The 26,105-nt window shown below is 36.3% G+C and overlaps 2 protein-coding genes across 10 annotated transcripts in view; one reads left to right on the top strand and one right to left on the bottom strand.

Annotated features, from left to right (window-relative positions):
* The window catches only part of LOC136846158 (probable serine/threonine-protein kinase DDB_G0280133), a 67,127-nt gene extending 56,895 nt beyond the window's left edge, over window positions 1-10,232 (top strand). For 2 of the 3 annotated variants that reach the window (XR_010855335.1, XR_010855336.1), the window contains exons 3-4: window positions 705-967; window positions 10,095-10,226. The gene's annotated coding sequence lies outside the window, so the exon portion shown is untranslated. Of the gene's footprint in view, window positions 1-704; window positions 968-10,094 lie in introns of all 3 variants that reach the window. The other variant, XR_010855337.1, reaches the window with a different exon arrangement.
* The window catches only part of LOC136846157 (uncharacterized), a 72,681-nt gene that overhangs the window by 26,738 nt on the left and 19,838 nt on the right, over window positions 1-26,105 (bottom strand). For 4 of the 7 annotated variants that reach the window (XM_067116926.1, XM_067116932.1, XM_067116930.1 and 1 more), the window contains 13 exons: window positions 24,349-24,603; window positions 23,573-23,668; window positions 22,798-22,966; window positions 21,791-21,932; window positions 18,876-18,984; window positions 12,568-12,695; window positions 10,120-10,231; window positions 8,919-9,091; window positions 7,654-7,934; window positions 5,426-5,891; window positions 4,834-5,133; window positions 3,113-3,331; window positions 301-498 (listed from right to left, as the gene is read on the bottom strand). In XM_067116926.1, coding sequence (XP_066973027.1) covers window positions 301-498; window positions 3,113-3,331; window positions 4,834-5,133; window positions 5,426-5,891; window positions 7,654-7,934; window positions 8,919-9,091; window positions 10,120-10,231; window positions 12,568-12,695; window positions 18,876-18,984; window positions 21,791-21,932; window positions 22,798-22,966; window positions 23,573-23,668; window positions 24,349-24,603 — 2,648 coding nt within the window. The remainder of the gene's footprint in view (window positions 1-300; window positions 499-3,112; window positions 3,332-4,833; window positions 5,134-5,425; window positions 5,892-7,653; window positions 7,935-8,918; window positions 9,092-10,119; window positions 10,232-12,567; window positions 12,696-18,875; window positions 18,985-21,790; window positions 21,933-22,797; window positions 22,967-23,572; window positions 23,669-24,348; window positions 24,604-26,105) is intronic. The other 3 variants (XM_067116929.1, XM_067116933.1, XM_067116931.1) reach the window with 1 other exon arrangement.

Here is a 26,105-nt window from a genome sequence, read left to right as displayed (position 1 = left end):
AGTCCCATGAACTTTCTTATGAATTTTTTATGCTCTCAAATATCTTTGGTTTGAGGAGCCAGGGATCTCAGCCTGAAGTACTATATTTTGTCTTTAAACCCACTAGTTCCCAATACTTCTTTAGTAATTCCTATGAGAAATCTAAAGTTAAAGCACACCAATTTAATCCATTCACAATACAAAAGCTATTCATTATAATATTCGTCTTAAACTACAAGATTTTTCACATGATCCTCTCAGTCGTGACAGAAATATTATATACTGAGATTTACCGTGTGCACTACGTGATACAGTACATACCTGAAAGAAGATGGCAAAAAGCAATGGCAAGGCATTGAGGATGGTGAGACCACCTAGTTTCGAGAAACGATGGTAAGAGGTGAAAGACCAAGTCAGTGAAACCAGTGATATCAAAACGGAGAACACTTGTTTTGATAGCTGCGTCTCTGATCCTCGATCAGAGAGGGACAGAATAGACCCAAGAGTTACATCCTTCACCTGTAACAAGAAAGAAGAAAATAAGACACACATACAATCCCAATCACGGTAATAAGGTAAAATTTTATGTAAGCTGTATGGGGAAAAATTACACAGAAAATCAGTGACATTAAACCACTCAAAACATTACAAATATCTTTTATTTGTTACATCACACACCCATTACTTATTATTAACCCTTTCAATGCACCACACAACTGTTCCAGATGCAGGAGCCCCCCTAAAAACACAGGAAGAAAACTGCAGTTAACCAGAGGAACTGTGCACATGTGGGAAGTGCATCTGGCAACCAGGTGTCATTGTAATCTTTATAGAGGGTTACTTTTTTATTACCTTTCATTTTTGAGTGATTTATGAGCATTACTCCAATCATGTGATGAGGCGATGAGTGAGATTCTTCCTTGATTTTACTGAAGGCAGAGGTTGGAAAACTGGAATAGACGGTCTTCTCTCCATGGTGGATAGTAAGGTAGGCTAAGTAGTATATTCTTAAAGTTAGCATTTGCTAGAGTTCACTAATGACTTAAGGTTTTGTTTGTTATGCTTCTGGGATTACACTGCCCATAAAGCCATAAGTTAGTTTCGGTAAGCTTTGCTTCTCCACTAAGCCTTTATGGTCATAGTTTATTTTCTTTTCAAACAGAATCATTAAACCAGTCTTGGTACTGGTTGTTGCTTAAATGCATGTTATTTATTCATGTGGTACCCTTTGCTTTTGCTTTTTGGAAACATGGTTTCTTTTCATTATTTATACTCACTGGTGTATGATAAATTTATGGGTAGTATTACATTACAGTACTGTAGCAATGGCACTTATTATTCAATATTTCACTACCTACACTTCACACGTACAGACTCCTCTGTTTGCGCAAGGTGTAATTATGAGAGTTCAGAAATTTGCAAGGCTTCGTAAAATGATAAGAAACCATAAATCCCTTTACAGTCTGCCAAAAGCAAATTTACTTGAAAAATTAGTTACAAAGGCAAGGCAGCACAACAAAAACTAACTCCTCTGCTCACTGCCAGAGGGTTAGTAGCGAAGGACTTTCATATTTTTATGACAAGGGCTTGAAATAGTTGGAGGGAGTGGACCTTAATATAGTGAGTAGAAAATGTTTGTATAAAAATTGAGCATTCTTCCTTTTAATTGTTAACCATTATATAGTCCTTTTATTTTTTTTTAACTATTGATTCTAAGTGCATTTAAATACAGTACCTTACCATACCTTTCTTATATATTAAAAGCTTATATTAATTAAATACTGTACCTTGACATATCTTGTATATTAAAAGTTTATATCAATTATCACTTCGATGAGTGCACGAATTGCAGTCCTGTTTTGAAATTAAGGGTGATATTAATAATTGTCACTTTCAATTTAAGTTTTCATGGAGTATATGATATTTATTGCTTTTTTGAAAAAAAAAAGTGTGGAGGTTTTGGGGGGGGGGGGGGTTGAACATTACACACAGCAGACTACAAGTCAGAGGTCCCCTATCAAGAACATAACTGTCCTAGTCTACCCCTGTGGATGCTCAAGGTAAGGGTCCAAAGTTATCCACTGTCCCTTGAAGTCCCATGGACAAAATCATGGCCCCGGAGACTTCATGAAACTTTGCGATGCTGTGATCACTAATACTCAAGCCCTTTTGAATCTGTGGTTTTTGGGGTTGCAGATTCAGGTAGATGTGGTCGGAACACCCACACTTGCACTACTGCTGCCACTGTCCTTTGATTGTGCACCTAGATGGTTACAATCTCATGATCCTCATCTTAGCAAGTCAGAAAGGGCACTGCTGCTGCTGTTATTCCAGATCCAGGGACCTGGGTGACCAATATTTTCTGCACCTACCGTCAGCACATATGCCTGGGACACTGCCATCCTGGGTCTAAGCATCTGGGAAGTTACAGTCTCCCATTCCTATAGTTGGCATGTATGTCCAGTCAATGCTGCTGGTGCTATCCTGAGTCTCCGCAATCATGCAGACCTGGTCCTGTTCATGGTCATGGCAGCATTCATTACGAGTCTGCCCTTTCATGAGAAGAGGATTCAGTCCCTGAGCAATCTCAGTATCAACCTCTGTCCATGATATGCCCAGCACAACAGTCCTTACTTCTATCGAAGCCTGCATCACCCCTCAAGGACAAAAGGATGCTGGAGTGCCAAGACTTTCCTTAAGGATACTATGTATCAGCGAGCTGTAAACCTCTGCTTGCGCTGTTACTATGACCAGGCAATCTGGAGAAGGTGGTCAGCAGGCAGTACATGGGGAGTTGTGGCAGTCAACTGCCTTACATGCTACATAAGACCCTCGAGCAAAAAAAAATTCTGTTTGCCTCTTGACAGCACTCCAGATGCACCAAAAGTGAGGCGGATATCTGCCATGGACCTGCAGATCCAAGTGATGTATGGTTAATACCACTACCATTCTAATTCTGTCTGCTAAACAAAAGAGTGCAGTGTCTAGAAAACTCTAAAACCAAAGATGTGGGCTACTGATGATTTAAGGGTTACAGGTGAAAAAATGCAATATAGCTGACAAAAGGATTCTAAATGCTAGGCACAACTGACATAAAACAATGTTCAATAGCATTAAAATAATAAACACCTACCTTGTCTAATTCTGTATATCGAGTACCAACAATGTAGAGCTGCAGGATCAGCTGGAATGCTGATTCCAGTGTGGCCTCCATCACATTAGTTATAGCTACTCGCATCTGAGCCACATGCTTCAGGTCGTAATACTTCCGGATTTTTTGGTCACGCATATGATGTCGATAAGTTTTGGTGTTACCATGAGATGGAAAACTATTGTATGACTTAGAATCAACCTGTATCAGAAGAAAAAGTTGAAAATGACGTTTCCATGTGCTTAAAAAACATATGTTTTGATATTTAAACCTTCCACTTAAAAAACTGACAGCTGTAACTCAAAGAAAATAATTTTTTTTTTACTGATAGAGAAAAAGGCTCATAAGCCTAACAGGCAATCTTTCTCGAGTCAAACCTGTCTAAAAATACAATACAGTAGTACCTCCAGTTATGATGATTCTAGTAAAGGGGTTTTGATGTTAAGGTAGTTTTCGTTAAAAATTAATGCAAAAAAATAAAAATCAACTTAATTCAGCTTATGTGACTTTACACAGGTTAGTACCAAATGTTAAAACACCATATAAAACAGAACTCAATGAAAAAGTGCCAAATCACATAAAAACAAATGTTAAGATACATAAAATAATGTACAGTAATGAAACGTACAGCATAAATCATTTAAAAGCTTAACAATGTTAAACGCATTGTCTTATTCACATATTTGGCTAAATAGTACGTACTTTACAGCTGCGTATACGCAGTTCCAGCATTCCATCATCAGCCACAATTATAAAAAAAAAAAAAAAACAGAAAAGTGCAAGATCACATAACAACAAATGCTAAAATATACAAAATAATATACCTTTACAATAACATAATGTGTACACAGAAATAAAAATTTAAGTTCGAAACTATAAACAATATTGTAGCATATGAAGTTGCAGTTCCAGCATACTAGAATTGTTAGTGCTACTAAAAAAAAATCTCAGAATCCAATTATTTACGATTTTTTCCATTTTTCACTTTTCAAAGGATTTTTCTTTTACTACTTAGAGATATTATAAAGTAATTTTGATTACTCTGGAAATATTTTTATATTTGCGAGTGAATACTGCAGTGATAGGGTAAACATGAAAATTACAAGCCCGATATCTTAGGAAAACAAAAAAATAATTACTAATTTAAAAATGGTAATTTAAAAAAAAATATACACAAATTGTTAGCAAAGTTTATGTACCTGATATCAAACTTACATCATCACTTACACATGAGAAATCGTAACCCTTTTATGGTGATTTTTGCTTAAAATACATGGGCTGTCTCTTGAATTACTGTATATAAACTGCATAGAGATGGTTTCACTTAAATTAAAAATACAAGGATTACCACTTATACAGTAGTGTACCTTATTTTAGCAAGCTGTAGACAAAAAGGTTCTTTGCAGCAACCCTTCAACCCCCAACTGCAAAGCTTTCTGTCTCTTATTTTTCATTTATTCCCTTCCTCCAACTGTCAGTTTATTATTTACAAATAAATCTTAGGGCAGGTCTGTGAGAGTCTAGAAATGTGACTCAAAGATCTTTCCAATCTAATTTATAATAAATAAATAACATTTGAGTTATCCAGCATTTCATATTTTAGAGGTACTTGAAGACTTGAATGTACCTGTGGTGCACTTCCATAACAAGCACAGTAACAACAAATAAATATCTCAGTACAATTTTCAACTGATAGTACTAACCTCTTGCATTTGTCTAGCAGTGACGTTCATGTGTTTCATTTGAGCATAAGTATTTTCCAAGTAAGCCATGACTGGGGCAAGTGGCGTGAGGAATATGAAGGTGTACACTGAAACGCGCAGGAAACTTGGGAGGCGACGGAACTGAGGTAAAATGTCAGGCTGTGTGACATGGATATATAGGTTCCACATAGACAGCAAGGAGATGGGTAACAGGATGAAGAAAACGGTCAAAACAAAGTTTGTCTTGTCTGGTGAATCGGTGATGTCAGTAAATATATCCATGATCCCTGAAGAATATTCCTGAAAAAGTAAAAATGATTTTATAACAAGAAATTTGAATGTACTGCACTGCATATAACAGACTGAAGAACGGTGAGGAACTAAGGTAGACACGTGCGAGGATAAACTAAAAAACTAAAAGCTTTGGCACAAAACGAGAAATGTCCAATCTAAAGTATTTACAAAAGAAAAATTACAGCCAATTAATAGAAAGATTAACAAATGGGATAAAACTCACAAGAGAACAATTGGTTATAAAATGAATCGGGAAATCTGATTAAATGATGCATAACTATACATCTGCACATCTTACCTCCTGCACCTCAAGCACACTTCTGTTCTTGTCCTCATACGTAGTGTTTCCGGCTGTTGTGTTTCCAGTGGATTCCAAAGCATCTCTATAGTACTCAACTGCCAATAGGATATCTGTATATACATCCAGATAATAGAAGACAGAAGGGAGAAGAAAACAGGAGAGGAAAAACCAGAAATTCCAGCAGTGCCTCTGAGCTCTTGTCGATTCATACATAGCCTGTAGCTGCATGCGGGCCTTTGAGCTAGCTTCGGTGGTCCCTAGCTGCCCACGCAGACACATTTCAGCACTTGCTTTGTCCCGGTGGAGAAATTTTTCGCACTCTAAAACCCGTACCACTGCATTGTCGTACTGACCGAGGTTGTTTCTTTCAGTGTAAAATTGTAGAAGTGTCTCTGAGTTTGTTGCTTTAGGGTGAAGCTTCTTCACTAAGCTGTATTCCAAGAATCTCTGCACAATGTCATACCTTTAAAAGAAAATGGAAACTTTGATAATATGTGCCGTCAGAATTATAGTATCATTTTGTGTAAAGAAAATATCCTATAATCAACACTGCATTACCTAACACTCCTATTGAGGGTTGATGCCTACATTGTACTTTTCATGGTGCAATGTAGGCAGTAATGAAGTGATATTTATAATAGCATGAATGGGGTTGAAGAGTTTATTTGACCTATTCTAAATTTTCAACTTATATATGTATGTGAGTGTGTTTGAATGACCTGAAAAAAAAATGTGTTCATGATAAATGATCATATTTACAGACTGGTGATACATATGGGTAATTACCAAGATGTTCTGGCCCGTGAATATATACACACACTTTTAAGGTGAAAAGAATGAAGTTGTCAGAATATACCAACACCAAACAAGATGAAAGCAAATCCAAATTGAAAAGTTAAGAAAAAGTGATTGGCTTTTAAATAAAATGTTTTGGGTAATGATACCAAAAATGCTGTTCAATAACAGACCCACTACGGGGTGCCCAGACACCTACATGCATACTCATAAAGGTGGAAAGAAGGACCATCTGAGATGTGTCTGAAGGTGACTGTTACCACAGAGAAGGCTGACGTAACCTAACAGGGATATGATGAAATAAATCAGTTTTCATATACAGATCCATCCATCATATAATAATTTCCCTGCTTCCCAGTCCTACAAATCTTACTGCTTTGAATTCAAACAAATTAAGAAAGAAGAGGGTCCATATATGGATCCTACCTATGAACCAAAGTGGCATATGCACGAATCTGGCGATATTGTAGACTGTGAATGTGGCATATCATATGACTGATGGGTTTGTATAAAATAATTTGTTGTTGGCACGCCTTTAGTAGGGAACACTGTTGCCCCATCCTCAGAAGTACAGTGAGGCATAATGAAAAGGCCCTTTTTAAAATCCTCACGAATATACATGAACAAGTAATAAGGAATTATTACAGATCACGAAAGAACAAAAATTCTTGAAAAGTTCTCTATCACAACATGATACAATCATAAACCTTAAACTAGGATGTTAAAAATGCAAAATAAATCACTCAAAAAAATGATGATGCGACTACGAAATGGAAAACTGAAGGTTAACCCATTACACTGAAACAGGCAAGAAAAACTCTACTTAATGTCAAAAATTAAAACTGAAAAATCATTACATACTGAAAACTACTACAGAAGAAATCCAATGACTATGGTAATTAAAAATAGGCCTAAAATGGGAAGTTAAACAATCAAAGAAAGCAAAGGAAACAATGGAAAACAGTGCTCACAGTAACACAAGCCCAGAACCACTCATAAAATAAATTATAAAATCATAAATCTCTACAAACCACCATCCAAATGAAGAAATGGCAAACCACAGTTCATGCAAAATATCTGCTAGTCTTGGAAGAGACTCAATATGAATCTGCTCATAGCAGAGTTGCACAGAAGAATGAGCCTGGGAGGATGACAGCATACAGTCTGGGTTTGTGCACTCTTCTTTGTCTTTCAGGATTTAACAAGATGGGGCAAAAAAACTGATACAAGAGTTTGTAATGTAAACATTCAGTTTTATAATCTGCTCCCTAATAGCATTTCTGGTACTTTCGTATACAGTAGCCAATGGTTTCCAAAATTTATGAGTTTTTAATGTATAAAATACTAAAAAATATCTTTAATAAGAAACTTCTCTTACTAAATAAAATAATAAATCTGGAAGCAACTTTTCACATCATAACAATATTTACCTGCTAGCATTTATCGCGTAATATATGGGTGTATATCCAATGTTGTCACACCGATTAAAATCAATGTCTCGTTCTTCAAGTTCTGAGGTAGTTAGTAGCATGTCAATGACAGTGACATTGCCATTCTTAGCAGCCATGTGAAGAGCAGAACCACCTCGATTGTCCACAATGCTGAGTCGCGTTCCAGCATTGATTAGCTGCTGTACACAAGCAAGCTGATTGCTTCGGATTGCAACAAAGAGGGGAGGTTCTCCTTGATTATTAATCACGTCTGTTGACATCTGAGGAGATATAAAATAAATAGTCAGTTTCCCTCACCATACAAGGATTTATTTAGTAAGTACTTTTCAAATGTAAAGTACTAAACAGAATGAAAATGTATGGATAAATAACAATCACAAATTGTACATTGTCTTTGTTACATCGCTTTCAACAATATCAGTGCATAGTACAGCAATAATAATTGTGGCTTACACAAATTTCCAATGTATATACAAAACCCACGATACTTTGCTGATAAAATGCTAAAAATTATAAATTATGAGATCTTCAAGATTAAACTCTTTAAATATTGAAAAGGTTATGTTTAAACATAGAAGGTACTTCTCAGTTTTTCTCTTTCCAATGTACTGTATTTCTTTTTTAAAATTTTGAAGTTGGCATTTCAAAACAATAAAATACAGATTCCTGTGAATTTTTGTAAGTCTTCTCTGCTTTCCATATTCTTTACGGCGTCCAACTTAAAACGACTTATATAAAACATGGTTGTCAGTACTTAACCCCTTTCTAAGAGGGTGAGAAGCTGTATAAGCAATGTAAACAAAGAGTTCTATCTTAAGCATGCACAACCACTTTCTGCATAAAAATTAAGAAACACATTCAAGTCTGAAACTCTGTTTCATGTTAAAAACTCTAAAAATATATGATATGTAATTGTGCTGCATAAGCAATGTATGTGTAAAATGCATGCCAAATGATATATGAACAAAACTAAAGTACAGTAATATCATTTATATATATTCATCAAAGACTAAAAACAAGTTTCTCCCTAAAGAATGTTGTTTCAGTACTTCGAAAGTGCACTTCACCGAGATAAATTTTCCTTTGTATGGTATTTGGTTATAGCCGCTATCTACCTTGTGTGGAGTTATACAAAATTTCTACTTTGCATTCACTCTCCGGATAATTTTGAAAAAAATCACACATACACGAACTTGGATTAATCATGAAATAGTTGAAAAGAAAATTCATTTTACTACGCTTACTTTGAGTGAAAGTAATCGGTGCATCATGTTAGGGTAACCATTTTGAGCTGCCAAGTGAAGAAGAGTAAAGCCATCGTCACGTGATGCATTCAAAGAGCACACTGCAGTTTCCTCTACTACCCGTACTATAGACAAGCCGACTTCTTCACATGATATGCAACGCCAGTCCTTGTCTGGAAGGATGTAGAAAAACCACTCAGGCATACACTTGATTAATGCAGTGACCATGAAGGCAGTTTTTAAAAACTAAAACCATTTATTTTACATACAAACCTTATACTGTATCACAGTTGGATGATAAAACTGAGTCAATGCTTATTTTTTTTCTGAAGTAACTCTCAAAACTTTATTGCATGTTCTAGAGGCCAAAGGTTACATTCTTCATCAACATTAATTATACTTAGTTACAATAGAACAAACAAAAGTACCATAAAAACAAAAATTTTGTTTATCTATAAGTATACCAGTAGTTTTTCCCTTCTCTAAGGGGACATTATTAGCTGACAAAAGTAAAATTGTGGTATGTTACCGACAAACAGTACTATACAGGAGAAAGAATTTAATAAATCTGGAAATTTTTTATTATGTCAATTTTTTAAGATTCTATGGAGATGTCACGTTTGCTCCATGTTTTAACAGTGTAACTGTGCAGCAAATGTTATTCTGTATTTCTTACAGTATTGCCGTGTTAGTTGTTTCTAACATTTTCTACTGCAGTGCTGACTTGTTTATCTAATAAATACATACATATGCTTATATCAAATATGACTAAAACCCCAAAATCTGCCCCAACTGTAGCTACGTCCATTTGCACACACCGAGACACTCGGGGATGACACTAAATATTCATAGTTAGTAAACTGAATGGAACTATCAAGCTAATGGGTTATACATGGTATGAATGTACTGTATTTCATATAATTAAATTCCCATCATTGGTATATTCTGCAAAGTAAATGAGAATACAGCAGAAGTATTTAAAAAAAAAAGTTTCTTGGCAAGTTTCAATAATTATCAAAATATTCTTTAGAAAAACTTTACTCAATATCAAGCAAACTAACTACAAATGTCTGGACGTACAACTAAGATATAACTGATCCATTATCAAAAATAAATTAAAATTTTTCCAACAGCAATGATATACATAAATGTTCATTACAAACATATATTTTTCAGATTTCAAGTGAAACCCACAGCCTACCTTCAGAGGAAAGAGCAACCTTTTCTTGTAGGAGGGTGTTCACAATGCTTGTATGACCAGCCCACATCGCCAGTCCTAGAGGTGTGCGACCTAGACGATCACCTGCGTCAACCTGGAAGGGAGATGCCTACATGTTGCAGTTTTATTGCACAGTATTAATTGTCCCCCAGTCCCTCAATATATTCCAAATGTTATCAACAATAATAAAGAATCACTAATGCATACGGCTGCTATTACTGGCAACCCCAGTTCAGGGGAACTCTGTACTACTGAATGTGTGCCAGGCATGCCAAACTGAAGATGACACTAATGGGTTTTTGTAGTAACCCTCAAGCTCCACCCACACTGCTCTCTTCCTTTTACTGTCCGTTCATTCTCTTTGGTCTCTCCTTCCTTAGTGGTCGAATTTTCCTAACTTTACTGTCCCAACTTACTTCATTTACAAATACAGTATATTCTTCTGGCAAGACCTATTGGTGTCTATAAAAGTGGTTTTTCTGAACTAATCTGTAAAACTAATCTGCAATACTGTAAATGCAATGATTCTCCCAAACTGAAAACTGTCCTGTCAGATTATACTGGCAAGAAGCCTGACAAAAGACTCAACCTCCTCTATTATTAATTATTATTATTAATCCTTGACTTTGCCACCCTTGCAAATCGCAGGGATACCAATGTGTACAAAATAAATTTTTAATGTGACCTTTCCCTATTTAATCAAACAAATTTTACTCCATAATATGTATTATCATGTACATATCATCATCACTGCTGTGTAATATAAAAGGCCTCCATAAAATTCTGCCATTAATGTCTTCCATAGCTTTCACTTACACAAATCTACATGCATCTCAAGCCTCCTGTCTCACAGTTCTCATCTAAGAAGGTCTGGGTCTTCAAATTCTTCTGGTGGATGCAGGACACTATCATGAACTAATCTCCCTGGGAGAACTCTAATTATGTCCCTTATGGTATCATTTTTAATCTTTCATTAACTCCAACTACAGTGTCAGGGAAATAGTTCTGGATATCACTGACCCTGCATATCTGAAAATCCCTGCTACATTAATCCTTTTGCCATCTAGTGTCACTTCGTTTTTTTTTTTGCAAAGTCCCCATTATTTCTCTTTTCCTTAGATTTATCTTAAACCAATCTCTCAAAATATATGACGTAGTGAAGAAGCTAAGCCATGTCCTTAGGGTTCAATAATTTTCTACTGTTCATTTATATATGGACATGAATTCTGGTGGCATGACAATGAAACTTTCTAAAGATTTTGTTGATTTGTAAATAAAGTTTAAAGAATACTGAGTCACATGGTTGGGTACATTGAGTGATACCACAAGGAAAATTACCAAGTTCCAACACTGGGTGGTCTTAAAAGACCAACTTTTTTATGTAATATTTTATATATCAATAAAATTTTGCATCAGTATTTGTAAGGTACCTTCAATATGTACTCTAGACAATCAAAATTTTGTTGCAATGCTTAGAATTGTACAAAAATTCTAATCATCTATGGCCATCCTTAGTCCCCAGAAATGAAGCAGACACATAACTTTATTTTGGTTATGAATTATCTTTCTTTCATGCAATCTGTAAATTCTATTTGTTTCATGGCAACTTTAAGGAAAATTCTGATAGTATCTGTAGTGGTAACATATGTCACCACATACCTAAACTGGTCCTTCCACACGGTATCACGCTAAGGTTGGATCATTAGTCTAAATTTTCATAATTTTTAGACAGAATTAGTTATAACTTCCAACAGCATCTGATTCATTTTTTACAAAAGACATCTGAAGCATTATTTTAATATTTGCAGCAGCAAGTCTCTCCTACAGTTTTCAGTTAGGCAAAATCTTTATCCTCAAAATTCTTTCCATAGTGGTTCAGTACCATCGTTACCATCATAAAGCAGTTTAATACAATATACTGAGTAGCATCCTTTGACTCACATGACTAGCCCAAAAGGAGCTGCTTCTAAGTGAGGGGGGAAAAATTGAGCAAGACAGAGCTGAAGAACTTGAACAACTACGTAGGAAATGACCAAGTGAAACATATTTGTAAAGGACAGAAAGCAATGAAGTTACAGTCAAATATCTGCAGTACCCCAAAGAAATTTATATTTTGTGAACACATCTAATCCTGTGACAGAGGTAACTGTCATAACTGACACATAACTTGCGAACAGAAAGACCTACTGGAAATATAATTAAGACTTTAGTCAGCTCAGGATAATTATGGGACCAACTGAATTCAGAGCAGGCCTGCCACCTTGATACAATTTTCATCTCTTACGTAAGAACATATTCTTTGGGCATGACCAAAATCTAGAAATATGACTCAAGTGGTCTCCTTAAAAACAATAACAGATAATCAGCTAAAGTACTGAGTCAGCAATAAAGAGGACATTAGCAGTAAAGTGTGCACACTATTGCACTCACAGTGAGTCCTCTTGCCAAGAGGTCAGCAACAAGATCGTCATAACCTTTTGAAGCTGCCCAGTGCAACAAAGTAGATCCTACATGGAACTTGAGGATGGGCTCCACTCTTTCGTAACCACGTTCAGTACCTGCAAAGAAAATGGTTTTAATTTATAGGAGACAATTGACATCACATTCTTATTTCCAATGTATAATATGAAAGTACAATTTTTACATAAGTTGCTTTGAAATGCTAAAATATTAGAATATACTAATTTTGCTGAAATGTACAAATAGAAATTTCTTCCCAATTGTAAGGATAAAAACTTGAATTCCTTTCTTTCAGAGAGCAGAAGCTTCTTGAGTTTATACAATTCTTCCAGAAGATTACAGTTCTCAGACATGGAGACAAGAATTTAAACTAAAATTAGATAACTCTTGTTCTCATACTGAATAGATGCAATGTATGCAAATGAGTACTACCAGTGTAAGGACACCACACTTCATCTATGTTTCCTGAAAGTGATAATACTGTACTGTATTGTACTGTATTGCAGAGTGCAAAGTTCCATAAGTGTAATTTACTGGCTTCACAATTTTAAAAATTAAAGGTATTTATTGCAACATTCAATGTGAACTTAGGTACCGGCATGCTTTACACCACTACTCAGTGTGCATACATAGCAAAGTACTAAAGAATCACTTGAAAAAGGTTATTTTTTGTGTAATATTAGATAAAACAAGCATGTTAAATTCTGTAACCTAATACTGTAACTGTATAATTACAACCAATTTCATATATCAACAGAGGATAGACCTCTTTATATGCATGCTTTTGGAACACTTTAACATATAATACACAGTCCAGTGAGTATAGCAAAATATACAGTACTTTTCCAAACTGAAGTATTAGCCTACACACTAAGGTCTTTGACATGCATGCCTGAGGGAGACCTATGGAGATCGGTACCTCATCTCTGTGATTTCAGGAGGATCTCTGCTTTTCCAAGAAGGGTTTGAGGAATAATGATTGATCAAGAGTTTATAGAAGCCTATTTGTGGAAAATGAAAGTAAATACGGTGTGAGAAAAAAAGTATAATACAGTATATTAAATTAAAATACAAACATAATGGAAATACCTTCTTTGATGTTGGCAGGGGCTAAAGATATATAGCCTACCAGTAACAAATAAAAGAAGAAAAAGAATGCCACATCAACATGGATATAACTTCGGCAACAAATCTTCATACAGTATAGCAACATTTTTTATCTTTCTCAGTATCATCACAATAGTCAGATCTACTCTATGCCCGAGTTTAAGCAGGTCCTGTTATCAACAATAGATATGTTATCAGAAATGCATAGGCATTTGTGGAAGCAATGTTCTTTCTGTGAATTTCTTATTTTCTTTCTCCATTGTATAAAAATACTGTACATACACAGCTTTCAGGTAACATGGTTTATAAACCCCTTTGGCATTCCTTAGCACTCCTTAATACAGTACATTATTTCTTACTACTGTACATACATTTCTCTGCTGTCTTCGACTGAATATTTAAACTTCATTTATGATTTGTTTAATCCTGGTTTACTAATACTAGCTACATTTACTAATACTAGCTACAAGAGGAGCCTTTCACTAAAACTTTTCTTTTTTCCATAGTGTTTGCCCTTCCTCAGGTTATGCAGTTGACCTTATTCCTTGTTGACTAATTGTTGGCCTCTTGACTAACAACCTGAGCTAATGCCAAGATAAGCAGATTCATTATACTGTACCTATTTTTAATATTTAAGAGGAATGTCATCCCTATGCAAGTTATCTATATATTCATTGCAGTACGGATTTGCTTAATAAAACACAGTAATCATAAGATGCCTTATTCTTTGAAGAACTGTCCTAGCTGCAGCAACTGGTTTTAGCTGAACAGGATGCTCCTACTGTTCTTGGTCATACACTCATCCCAGTCTCAGGCATCTACCCTTATTTCACTTTGCAGCTCTGTAGCATAAAAATCTCAGCAGTGCTGCCCTCCCAATTCACCTTTGTGGAGTCAGCACTATATCATCCTAAAGTACTGGTCTACGTCCTCTTGTTTCCCTCCTTTTCCGTTCTCCTACATTTCCAAATTTGTTGGAATGAGAGAGAGAGAGAGAGAGAGAGAGAGAGAGAGAGAGAGAGAGAGAGAGAGAGAGAGAGAGAGAGAGAGAGAGAGAGAGAGAGAGAGTGTGTGTGTGTGTGTGTGTGTGTGTGTGTGTGTGTGTGTGTGTGTGTGTGTGTGTGTGTGTGTGTGTGTGTGTGTGTGTGTGTGTGTGTGTGTGTGTGTGTGATTTGACACATGATCTCTCCATAAGACTGATGTGTGCCAATAGGCTACACTTTGTTTAGGACAGGTTCCATCCTCCTTCTCTTCCAGGATGAGTTAGAGAAGAAGTTAGGCAAGAAAGTACTTCTACAGCTACAAAGGCAACTATCTTTGATAGGAGATCCTGCAAGTTTGTCTTCATCAGTGCTGGTGACAAGGAACTCGCAACTGCAGAGGAAGCTTCCCTTCAACAGCCAGTCTTCCCATCATAAGTGGCTGTGCTCATTGACACTAAACTGACATCAAGCTTCTTCCAGCAGAGGAATCACTTCTTTCCTTACTTTTCCTATAAGTTAACAAATTTTACCAATGTACCCCCTGCCTTCCCCTAACTTGCCTTTTCACCCCAGCAAGGATGCTAGTACCCTGACAAAGCTACCTGGCAAGGAGGGGGGAGGGAAGTGATCACTGCTTTACACCTGCAGGTGCTGTGTCCTAGGGCAGAGGAATGCCTTCAGAAGAAGTAGAAGTGTTGGGAAAAGATAGGAGCTAAACCATGGGTAATGAGAGTGCTCAGAAAGGCTGTGGGCTCCCCCTTATCTAGAGGTGCCACTGCCTCTCAACCAGCTGCTAGTCACAATAGCAATGTAGGATTGCAGCTCTGAAAAGGTCCAAGTTCTTGTGATGAGGGTGGTGCCAGGAATAGTGGGAGCATTCTGTTCAGTAAAAGCATGGTGCAATAGGTTAAGGCATCTTACGATAACTGTTCGTTTTTGCATTATAAAAATACTGCATTTACAAACTCGAATCTATATATAAACTTGATGCAAAAATACAGTTCAGGCAAAGCCTTTACGATGAAATAAACTATCAATTGAACAGACTGCAAAGGAGTACTTACGGCACAACCCTGTTAGTCATGAAAAAATGAGAAAATGCTGTTAACATAATTATCCTACTTCAAAGCCATAGCAAAACATAATGCCAAAATTCAGTTATTTGTAAGCCAACAATAAAGAAACTGTAACTAAGAGAAGAAACCAAATGGCATGAGTACTCAACTTCAGGTCCTTAAACACAACTTTCAATTCCTACTAATTCCATAATAAATTTATTCCCTCTTTATCACACATTTTTAATATGGAAATGGGCTTTAGTAAAAACCAAGCGTAACCACAGAACCCTGGAAATGCATACGAATATTAGACACTCCAGAATTTGAAAATATATGGCAGCAAAGGAGAGTCATCAGTTGGGGGTATAGCTGCAGCCACCAAGTCTAAGGGTTTCATTACAGTATAGTATAAAAGAAGTGACAAAAAGACAAAAGATAGTAATCTATGCTTATGCAATTATGATAATTTAGAAAAATAAATATTATACAGTGGGGAGACCCCTAACAGAATTATTAACACTAAAGGGTTTACTGTTTATTCTCAAGAGTAATATCTGAGTACAGGTTGGTGAAAAGCTTCAAAATAACTTGCAGTGGGAGGGACCTGAACATTAAGGAAATTGGGGTCATTCTTAATTTTCCAGAATGCACACCACAAAATTGGGGTTTGCCTTATAATGCCAACAGATATGGTAAGAATCTAAGTTTTCTCTAGAATTTTTCTGTACTCATACTTTACTTTATCTTCTTTTGGATCTCGTGACCACAACCTTCCTATTCTCTTTACTTTTGCACATACTCCATTAAGACATTATCATTCTCCATTTACGGCACATTTTGCCAAACTCAGCATGGTAATACTGCATACCTTATTACATGTGACTGTTTTTCCCATGGAAACACTGTTTCTACTCCCAAGACCCCTTGTCAATGTGGTGCTGATTGAGGGGATGGAGGCACATATCCATTCTTCCATCTAACTGATCATCAAGCACCTGATTTTCCTATGCTTGTTTTCTGTCCATCCATATTAATGAGAAGGTACACTCAGCCTTTGGTGAACTTGTGCTCAGACTTTTACTACTTACAAAGCTTCTTTGCTAAGAGGCAGTCCTTGCGAGGAAGTCCTTGCCAAACATCTACCTGCTTATAACAGTTCCCTCTTCTCTTCACCTAATCTCTACACAAAACATCTTGGCATCTTTCACCTACTGAACATGCAAAACCTTTGTCACTCCTCAGTTAGTCTGTCCTTCACATTTGAGGTATTATGTTCTAATGAGGGGATGGTTTGCAGCAATAAAAATATTTGTTTATAATACTATTACTTTCATAGTTGTATGTAAAATACTATTTTGGAGTAAATAATCTTAAGCACTATGGACGATTAGTAAAGTATTAATGTTCTTGAAACGAGGCACAACAAACCTTGCACAACAAGCATGGAAAAGTCGGGTCAAATGTCACAGCTTTGAATCTTCATGAAAGGTAAGGATGAAAAAATTGGCATACAGTTGGTTTAGGATTTGGAAACTGTTGACTCCAATCAAATTTTAGTAAGACCAAGGGGTTCTCGTTGCACTTGACTCACAGCAGTTTGCAGGCAGGAATTTCCCCTCACATATTCTTCTGATATCAGTACAAGACACAGGCATCTTTCCTTGGTTTTTAACCCTCATCTTGTGTATGACTTGAGTCCGAGGCGACTCTGACAAACTATTTTGGGAGTTGGTTACATCCCACTTTTGACGACACAAAATAGTTTTTTCCAAGGATATGGTTCTCAACCCCACGTTCAAATCCAGCGAGCTTGTTGCTTCTGATAATTTCTGACTGAGGCGACGATGCCACTTACAGTGCCCTGATTTAAGCTATGACTTGTCAGTATGGTCATTTAAATAACATGCACTTGTATAAATGGTAATTTCAGAACTTAGAACATATGAATCAACTTCAAAAGTATCCGTTAGTTAATCTTAAAATATAATTACATTCATTTAAAAGGCTACAATGCAAGAAAAATTTAGTCTTTAATTTTGTTACTCTCAAAACACTATTTCAGAGATAAACTATACACTGAAATTGCCCCTCTAACCAAAACAGCCTGGCAAAATCATGAACATCTCCATGCAAAGGTTGAGGGTTTGCAAAAAATTCCTTAACTGCAGTATCCAGACAATGGAAATTTACTAATTATGCAAACAACTACTAGCTAATTATACTATGTAACTTATTTAGTTAGTATTTTCTTCAGAAACAAATGTGAATTCTGAATGTTAGTGATTTCTATGAAAGACTACAGATATGAAGTATTTCATGGTCGTACACTTTGTTTCAAGCAATAAGCAGAGGTTTGTCTTGTAAAATGTAGAGCAGCTACTCCTCTGAGGAATGGAAATGCTCATGGGTACTAACAGCAATGTGAAACATTAGGTAGTTTTAAATTTCAGTAACTTTTACATTTTGGAGTTGGAAAATTTTCTTTCTAAGCTGTAAAAAATAAAATCATTAATATAAATGAAAGCTTTACCTTAGAAAACCACACAAAACAAACCAGAGTTTACTAGCCAAAACCAAGTTATCTTCCAGTGAAATACTTCCACAACATCTTAACTTTCCATGGGATTTACGAAGAGAAGACTCATCAGGTTTGGATGTCCGCACACTACCGGTAAGTGGGAGGGATCTGGTTACACCCAACTCACTAGGTTTTGATGGTGGCCATCTTTTCAGGCTTTCTCCACAGATATTTTCACATGACACAGGTTTTTCAGAGTATTTATTAGTTTTTATAGTACCAGTATCTTGATTGCCAGTCAATTCTGACATACTGCCCTGAGGCTTAGCAGGACTCCACCTTTGGCGGCGAAGAAAAAGTCTATCAAGAGATGATGTGCGAAACCCCATCCCTGAACCCATCATGTTTGACACCTCAGCAGCAACTTGACTTGGACGGTGTTTCTTTGATTCACCTGAACTAAGCTATAACTTGTCAGCCACAGACAGGAAAACAAACATATGCATATCTCAAAATCATTTCCCAATATCAAACAGTCTTTACTATGAAATATTCTACATCTAGACAAAATGATATCATAGAGAACACACAGCTAATACAAATAATACACACCAGAGGATGGAGACTTTACTATCATCTTAGGGTTAGCTCCTCTTGACAACAACAAACGAACAATGGAAGTATGATCACGATAAGCTGCTACATGTAGCGCTGTCACACCCTTAAAGAAAAAATCCTTGTAAGTATAAAAGGGAAACATTGATAATTCTACAACAAAATACACAAGAATATCTCACAAAATCACACCATCACCACAGTAAAAAATATGTCTGCATGCTTTTAATAAAAAAAAAAATATTCCTATTGTGGAATCAATAACATAAATATCTTCATACATAAAACAAATGGTACTGTAGTACTTTACAAGCCAAACCCTTCTCAAAACTTCACGATGACACAAAGCAGTGCTTAAGGCAGAGTGAAACACCACCATTAATATAAGTCCCTCCTCAATCACTTTGCACTTCAATCATCATACTCTGCTTGGTCTGTGTCCAGGAGGGTACAGTACTATGTCCTTCCTCCTCATCAAACTTACTTTCACTTTATTAATACAGTATTCAATTTTATAAGAACTGTTAATTCAATCTCTGGAAAATAATTTTTTTTTAATTCAGTTAAGGACTCTTCCACAGCAATAACTTCTATCTTACTATTAATGCAGCTAATGCCACGTATCATTACAAGTTATTTCACTACAATGATTTTGTGTGATACAAGACAAGAAATTTACATATTTTTCCTCCTGTTTTGACTAATTTTCATGAAATATCCTTTTCAGAGTAAATATCAATCCCATGTCTAGTCCACTAAGTTCAAAAACTTGTGAGGCAGACAATCTGTAGCCTGGAGGGCTGAAACTAACAACTTCTTAAAGCATTTCAGACACAGCAGAAAATCTGTTACCAAAGGAGAAGTGGTACTGGAGTACAGTAAGTCCCCCTCCACCATATCAACTACAAAAGTGATTCCATTTTGCTTGGTTGAGACTGACTGTTAAGCTCTACAAAGTCTAGCAATGGCTTTGGATGCTTCTGCAGAAAATCATCTACTTCTGTGGCATTACTAGTTAGTCTCATATGTGAAGCTCCAATATACCCAGGTTCACATGGAATTTCCAAAATTTCTTCTTCCAGAAAGTCAGACATTCAACGAACTTTCAAGTTAAAGAGATGGGAAGCAGCCACTAGCTTACTGTATCCCTTGCTCAAACCCCTACCATCCTCATCTTCACATCGGCCAGAATATGAGACATCACACTCAGCAGAGGTGAGCCAAACTTCCAGCTGGTTGGGTTATTTATGGACTGGTATAGTCACAGAATCTGCAGCCAACACCTCTTTTCAGCTTCAGCTGCCTCTCCACATTACACTGCACACCCAGTCATGACTCTCCACGACAAAAGCCTCGTTCCATAGGGCCATTTCTCCCTTTCCAAAATTTCCATTACTTACACAAGCTTCCATGATTTCGATTTTGATTAGTCCATTACTACTCCAGTACCCAAAGTTGTGAAGGATTGGATTTCTTGCAGCTCAGTCCACTTTCCTCTTCCATGGCTCTCCTACACTGCCCTTCCTCCTAATTGCAATTCAGGATATTTCATAATCAATGGCTTTTTATGAATAAACAATGTCTTAACTACCGATTTTTTACATTAGAGGACTTTCTATACAATCCCTTTCATTATAAACTTCCAGTGCCCTCCTCCTTTCCCAGCACTTTGGATGGTGGGTTACTTTCCAGGCCAATGAAGCAAGAGCTAGGCATGCACATAGGGACGTTTCTTTGAAAAATATTGCAAGTCAGTATGACTGGATCCATTTGTATGAAGTAAGGCTATTTTATGATTAATGCAAACTAGAATTAAAATTAAACCAGTGCATTACTCCCTATATTAACTGGTTAACTGTTCTTACTAAACCTCATTTGCAAATTCAAAATGTAAACAGACAACAAAAACACAGAGGAATCTTAAATATAAAGACACTGCTACAAAACAAAGTAGTATTGTTTTCAGAAAAAGACAAAGTACAGGCAGTCCCCACTTACAGGTGGCATCGGTTAACGGCGATCCGGTTTTACAGCACTTGTTTAGCGATGCTGTTAACTGGATTCTTGGCGTCGGTAAGAGACGAAGGCAGTGTATTGGCACTGGTAAGTGGTTTACCAGCGTTGGTAAGCAGTCAATCAGCGCTGATCTCCGGTTAGCAGTGCCGATATCCGGTTAACGGCACTGCTAAGCGGTTTATCAGTGCTATTATCACCGATTTTCAGTTAGCGGCGCTCGGCCGGGAATGGAACCCTCGCCATTAACCGGGGACTGCCTACACCATACAATAACGATTACATACAAGTAGTCACTTCACACGAGAAGTAGGCAACCATGGAGAAGCCTAAGCAAAAAACTACCAGATAAAGCAAAAAAGACCTCACTGATATTGGTAAACAAATAAATATGAAGGATAAATGATGGAAAGTATGACAAAGAATGGAATCAGGATGAAAAAAGTTGAGGGAAAAATAAGAAATTGGTTTTAAGCTCTTGGTAATCAAGCAGTGAGTCACCTGTTAACAAGGCACAGGCATACGAAAAGTGATGCAGATGGCTCGCACATAACTCACTACCTGGTGCATGCACACAGGACAACAACTCTTCAGTCTGAGACAAAAACTGCAGCTGTCTTGACATTCTGAGACCAGAATGCGGGCTGTATATAAGTGATTGGTTTGTTGTGAAACAAGCACATTTTTCTATAAAAAATAGAAAAAACTGCTTGAATGTCTATCTGACACACAAAATTAATTTTCACATTCCAGAGACAATAAAATAAATAATTCTAATATTTCTACAAATACATAATAGAATTAACAGTATAAAAGCACATGAAAACTTGCACAGAGTGGTAACATAACTAAGTGGATCTCAACTGTTTCAAAACATAAAACTTGTGTAAAATACGTACTGAGTAGTGACTTACATGGGGATCGGCTGTGTTCACGTCAGCTCCGGCCTGTAAGAGCAGAGTGACAGCTTGCATACGTCCTTCAAAAGCAGCATGGTGAAGGGCAGTCCAGTGGGCAGCATCACGGACCTCTATATGTAACCTGATTTGAAACGCAATAAAATGTTAGAGATTTCGTGGACACGACTTCCATCAATGAAATTAACCCCCCCCGAGTTTCCTGAACAATTGAGTAACAGAGGTTACTGAAGAAACTGAGACCTAAGTAATTATTACCCGCTGAGGAGTTACCCTCTTGGTCAGGCTACACACTTTGCATCACTAGCAAGTTTTACCCAACTTCCTTAGCTACCATGACTCAAGGGGTAACATTTTAGTCACATGTCTCCTTCCAGGTGAATACAGTATTAAGAAGCACAAAATCATGTGTATAATAAATAAATTACTCATTCACAACTGTCCAAAAATTAAATTCTACCTTACACCAGGAACACACCCAAGAGTCTGAATTGGAAGAAAAAGACACAACTCAACTGACTGACAAAGGCTACACAAAAAGTTGGAACCTAAGTCGCACACAGCACCTACGAATTACTGAACAGGGTGCACACCTTGCATCCCAGCAAGTTTGATAGTGCTTCATTTGGGTTATCTCCTCAGGGTGAAAATTATTATAATTAATGCACAATCACGCGTCTGCAACTGAAATAAACTTCCACCTCTAAGGACAGGATTCCCCCAGTTATGAAGATCTCACACACAAACTTCTTACCAATACAATCATCTTTAATAAATGCTCTGGTGCATGGTTTGTCCACTTCAAATGAGAGTTAAAGCATAAAAAAAATGGCCAAATATTCGGTTGATAATGGTTTATAAAACATTTAGATGACTACGGGCAAAAATGACATTATAATTGCAATACTAAATGATCTTAAAATTCAGCAGAGGGACTCAAGAAGTTGTAATTTTTAAAAGGCAAAATACAAGTGATAAGCCATACAAACCCAAGTCTAACTGTGTGTGACAGAAGATACCGAAGGACAGCAAGACATCCGAAGTTTGCAGCCAGATGTAGAAGGCTGCAGGTAATGCCACGGAATCTCACAAGGGCAACACCTCTTCTCCATTCACCATGCATAGCTAGCGCCTCCACAACTGCTACATGGTCTCGATCTAACAGCCAAGAAGAGAGGAAACAATGCTAAGTACTTAAATGAAAATTTAACATTATCTCAATACAGTAATCACTTAAAGATGTTTAAATAATGCCTAATCCTTGAATTTTCTTTTTATAGCCTCCAATCACATTCAACTCTACAGGCTCTGTTTACAGTGTCTCCAAAATCCAATCTATTGTTGGCATACATACTCTATCTGCATTATAAGTCCAGCAGTAGAACTTTTATCTGCTCCAAGACATAGCAATCATTAAGTGACAAGTTCTATTCCTTACAACAAAACAGTAGAAGAAACAGTGGTTTCCTGCCCATAATAAAGTGAGGATTGGTACATAATTTACCTATCAGCAAACACTGAAGATGAACACTTACAAATAAAATATTACTTGGATACTTACCTACTGTTAAAGATAGCTTATATCCCCTTGCCTATCAGTGCAGAGATATATAAGTTATCTTTAACAGTAAGTAAGGTCCACCCCAAATAATTAAGTTTCAGAAACAAATTATGCATTTGGTTACATTTTTTCCGGACACATTACAGCACACAATGCTTTCATACATATGAAAGGATTGCAGAACTAAATTAATAACAACTCACATGTGGCAATATGAATGGGCTGCCAGCCAGACTTGGAGTCTCGGCAGTGAACATCAACCCCAGCCTCCAGCAGCACCTGCACCAACTCGACGTGACCTAAAAATAAGACCAAAATTCATAAAGGGAACAATTTTAGCAGGACAGTACAATTATGAAATAGTTACATACCAACACTCTTTTGAAGTTTATGAATATTTTACAAGGTTAATCATCTACATCAGTACAATTAAATTTGACAAAAAGCATAAATTTCACGGTTATAAACAACCATTAAATTTATTAGCATGAAAAAACTACTAATGGAAAATGAAAAATGAGACTCAAAAAAACAAAAGATTTAAATTTAAAGTTTCTTTTAACAAGTTTGAAGCCAATCATTTCATAGCGGATATAACTCTCTACAGACTTCAGTGTCCATACAATGCCTTTTTACCAGCTTGGCCCATCCTCTCTTTCTTTATTTCACAGATTTTGAAACTCTACATGTTGTTTTCAAAATATAAATTAAATTTATATTCTTGCACTAACTGCAGTGAGACAAGATTCAGAGCACTGAGTATTCAGTGAAATAAAAAACATTTGATATTTTTACTTCACTAACTTAGGCTCAGTCTTAAAGATAACTCTCTTACTGGAAAATCTCAGTAAGAAGTAGCAGTTACAATGTTATATCTTATAAAAGATATGAACATACTTGGCATACCTATACATATAATTAACATCTAGTTTGATACCTCCATTCAGGATAAACTTTTTAAAAAATTAACAACACTCACCAGCACGACAAGCCACCAGCAGAGCATGCTGAGCTCTTTTCGAATTTGGATCAAAAGTCTGACGAGCAACATGATCCTTGAGGGAGGCAACATCGCCTTGCAAAGCTGCACGGGTGAATGGGTGGCCAGAGTCAGGATCATCATTCCACAAGATCCCAACGCTGTCTGGGTCATCCAGCAAATCCTCAACTGCAGTTCCTGGGTCTTCTATATGGTCTTGCCACCCACCGATTATGGCATTTGTATGGGTACTATCTGTAATCACATAAAAAAAAAGTGTTTCATGTAAATCTTACATCTAAGCTACGACGAAGTTACATTTTAATGCTCTTTTTGTAATATTTTCAATATGTATTTTGTCAAAAAAATAGGAAGGTAGAATGGCATAGCCATTAATGCCTACTATACTGTATAACATTCACAAACTCTTCGTGGACTCAAAAACACTGTACTACAGTCAATTTTTCTTTCTTCACTACCTAGAGATTCAAAGCCAGCACAGCGATACCTTGTAACTAAACAGCTGCTTAGAAAAAGAATTCACAAATGAAAGTAGTACTAACAAGATACTAGTTAAAAACTCCTATTTTTCCTAATGGAAAATTGCATGCACTAAATAAACTAATATGAAAAACTTGCCAATAAGCAAAAGTTTTATTTCAAAAGTAATATCATGAAGGTACAAAACTCTCATCACAAACTGTTTCACAACAAACCCATTGCAGTACTTATAATTAGCCCATTTTGTGGTAAACGAAATTTCAAGAAACCTCAGCCCTATACAGGAAGAAAAGAGCGGTACACCATTAGCCCTGCGTATGCAGCATGCCTGTACAGATCCCCATGGCCTCGGAAGTTACCGTACTTGATGACTTATACAAACCCTATGAATATAATACGGCCCTCAATTTCAGAAGGGACTATTAAGAAAAAATATGTGTTTACATGTAAGCATTTATGTTCTTGAAATACTGTATATATCTACAGTATAGCAGAAAAAACTTGTACAAAGCACGCAACTAGTACAGCAGGAAAAATTGATTTAATAATAAGTCTACAGTTATTTACAAGAGAAAATAAAAGCAGCATAGACTTAGCAGAATATATTTTGTAAGACTCCCATCCATCTCTGCTTCTGATGGATAACTTCAGTGGTGACAATGAATTTGAGTGCTTCAATTTGCTAACAAAATTAAAGCAAATAACAAAATTGTAGGTTAAATATACAAAATTACTTAAAAGTTTGTGTACTAGGATTAGACTGCAGTAAGTTTCATAGAATACAGTTAAAGACAAGATTATGTTTTTGTTGCATAAACTTGACTAGTAAGCCTAGCACATGCTAGCCTGCTATGTATACATACATGTATGCATCACATTAAGTCAACTTTCTACTTATGTATCTCTCTCTCTTTCTCTCTCTCTCTATAAATATTGTTCAGTTTAAGATGTTATGAATTATTTCAAGATAAAATTGCAAAATATATATATTGTTTATTGATAATGAATGAGGAATTGACAGTTCAGGATGTATGGCATTTTAGAATTATTTCTTTCATTTAATAGCCAAATTCAAATAAGCAGCAACATTTTTGTCCCAAAGGTGCTGCTTGTGAGGGATTTTACTGTAATGATAATATTAATAACAAAAGTAATATTAATAATTATAGTATTTACGTATATCCCAATAATATTACAGTATTATGGAGTTTGGCTAGTTAAAAGTAGTGATTGTATATGGCATCTAGATAAATATT

This window comes from Macrobrachium rosenbergii, chromosome 14, assembly GCF_040412425.1.
Source record: "Macrobrachium rosenbergii isolate ZJJX-2024 chromosome 14, ASM4041242v1, whole genome shotgun sequence".
Classification (NCBI taxonomy): Eukaryota; Metazoa; Arthropoda; class Malacostraca; order Decapoda; family Palaemonidae; genus Macrobrachium; species Macrobrachium rosenbergii.
This window is presented reverse-complemented; position numbering and strand designations above follow the sequence as displayed.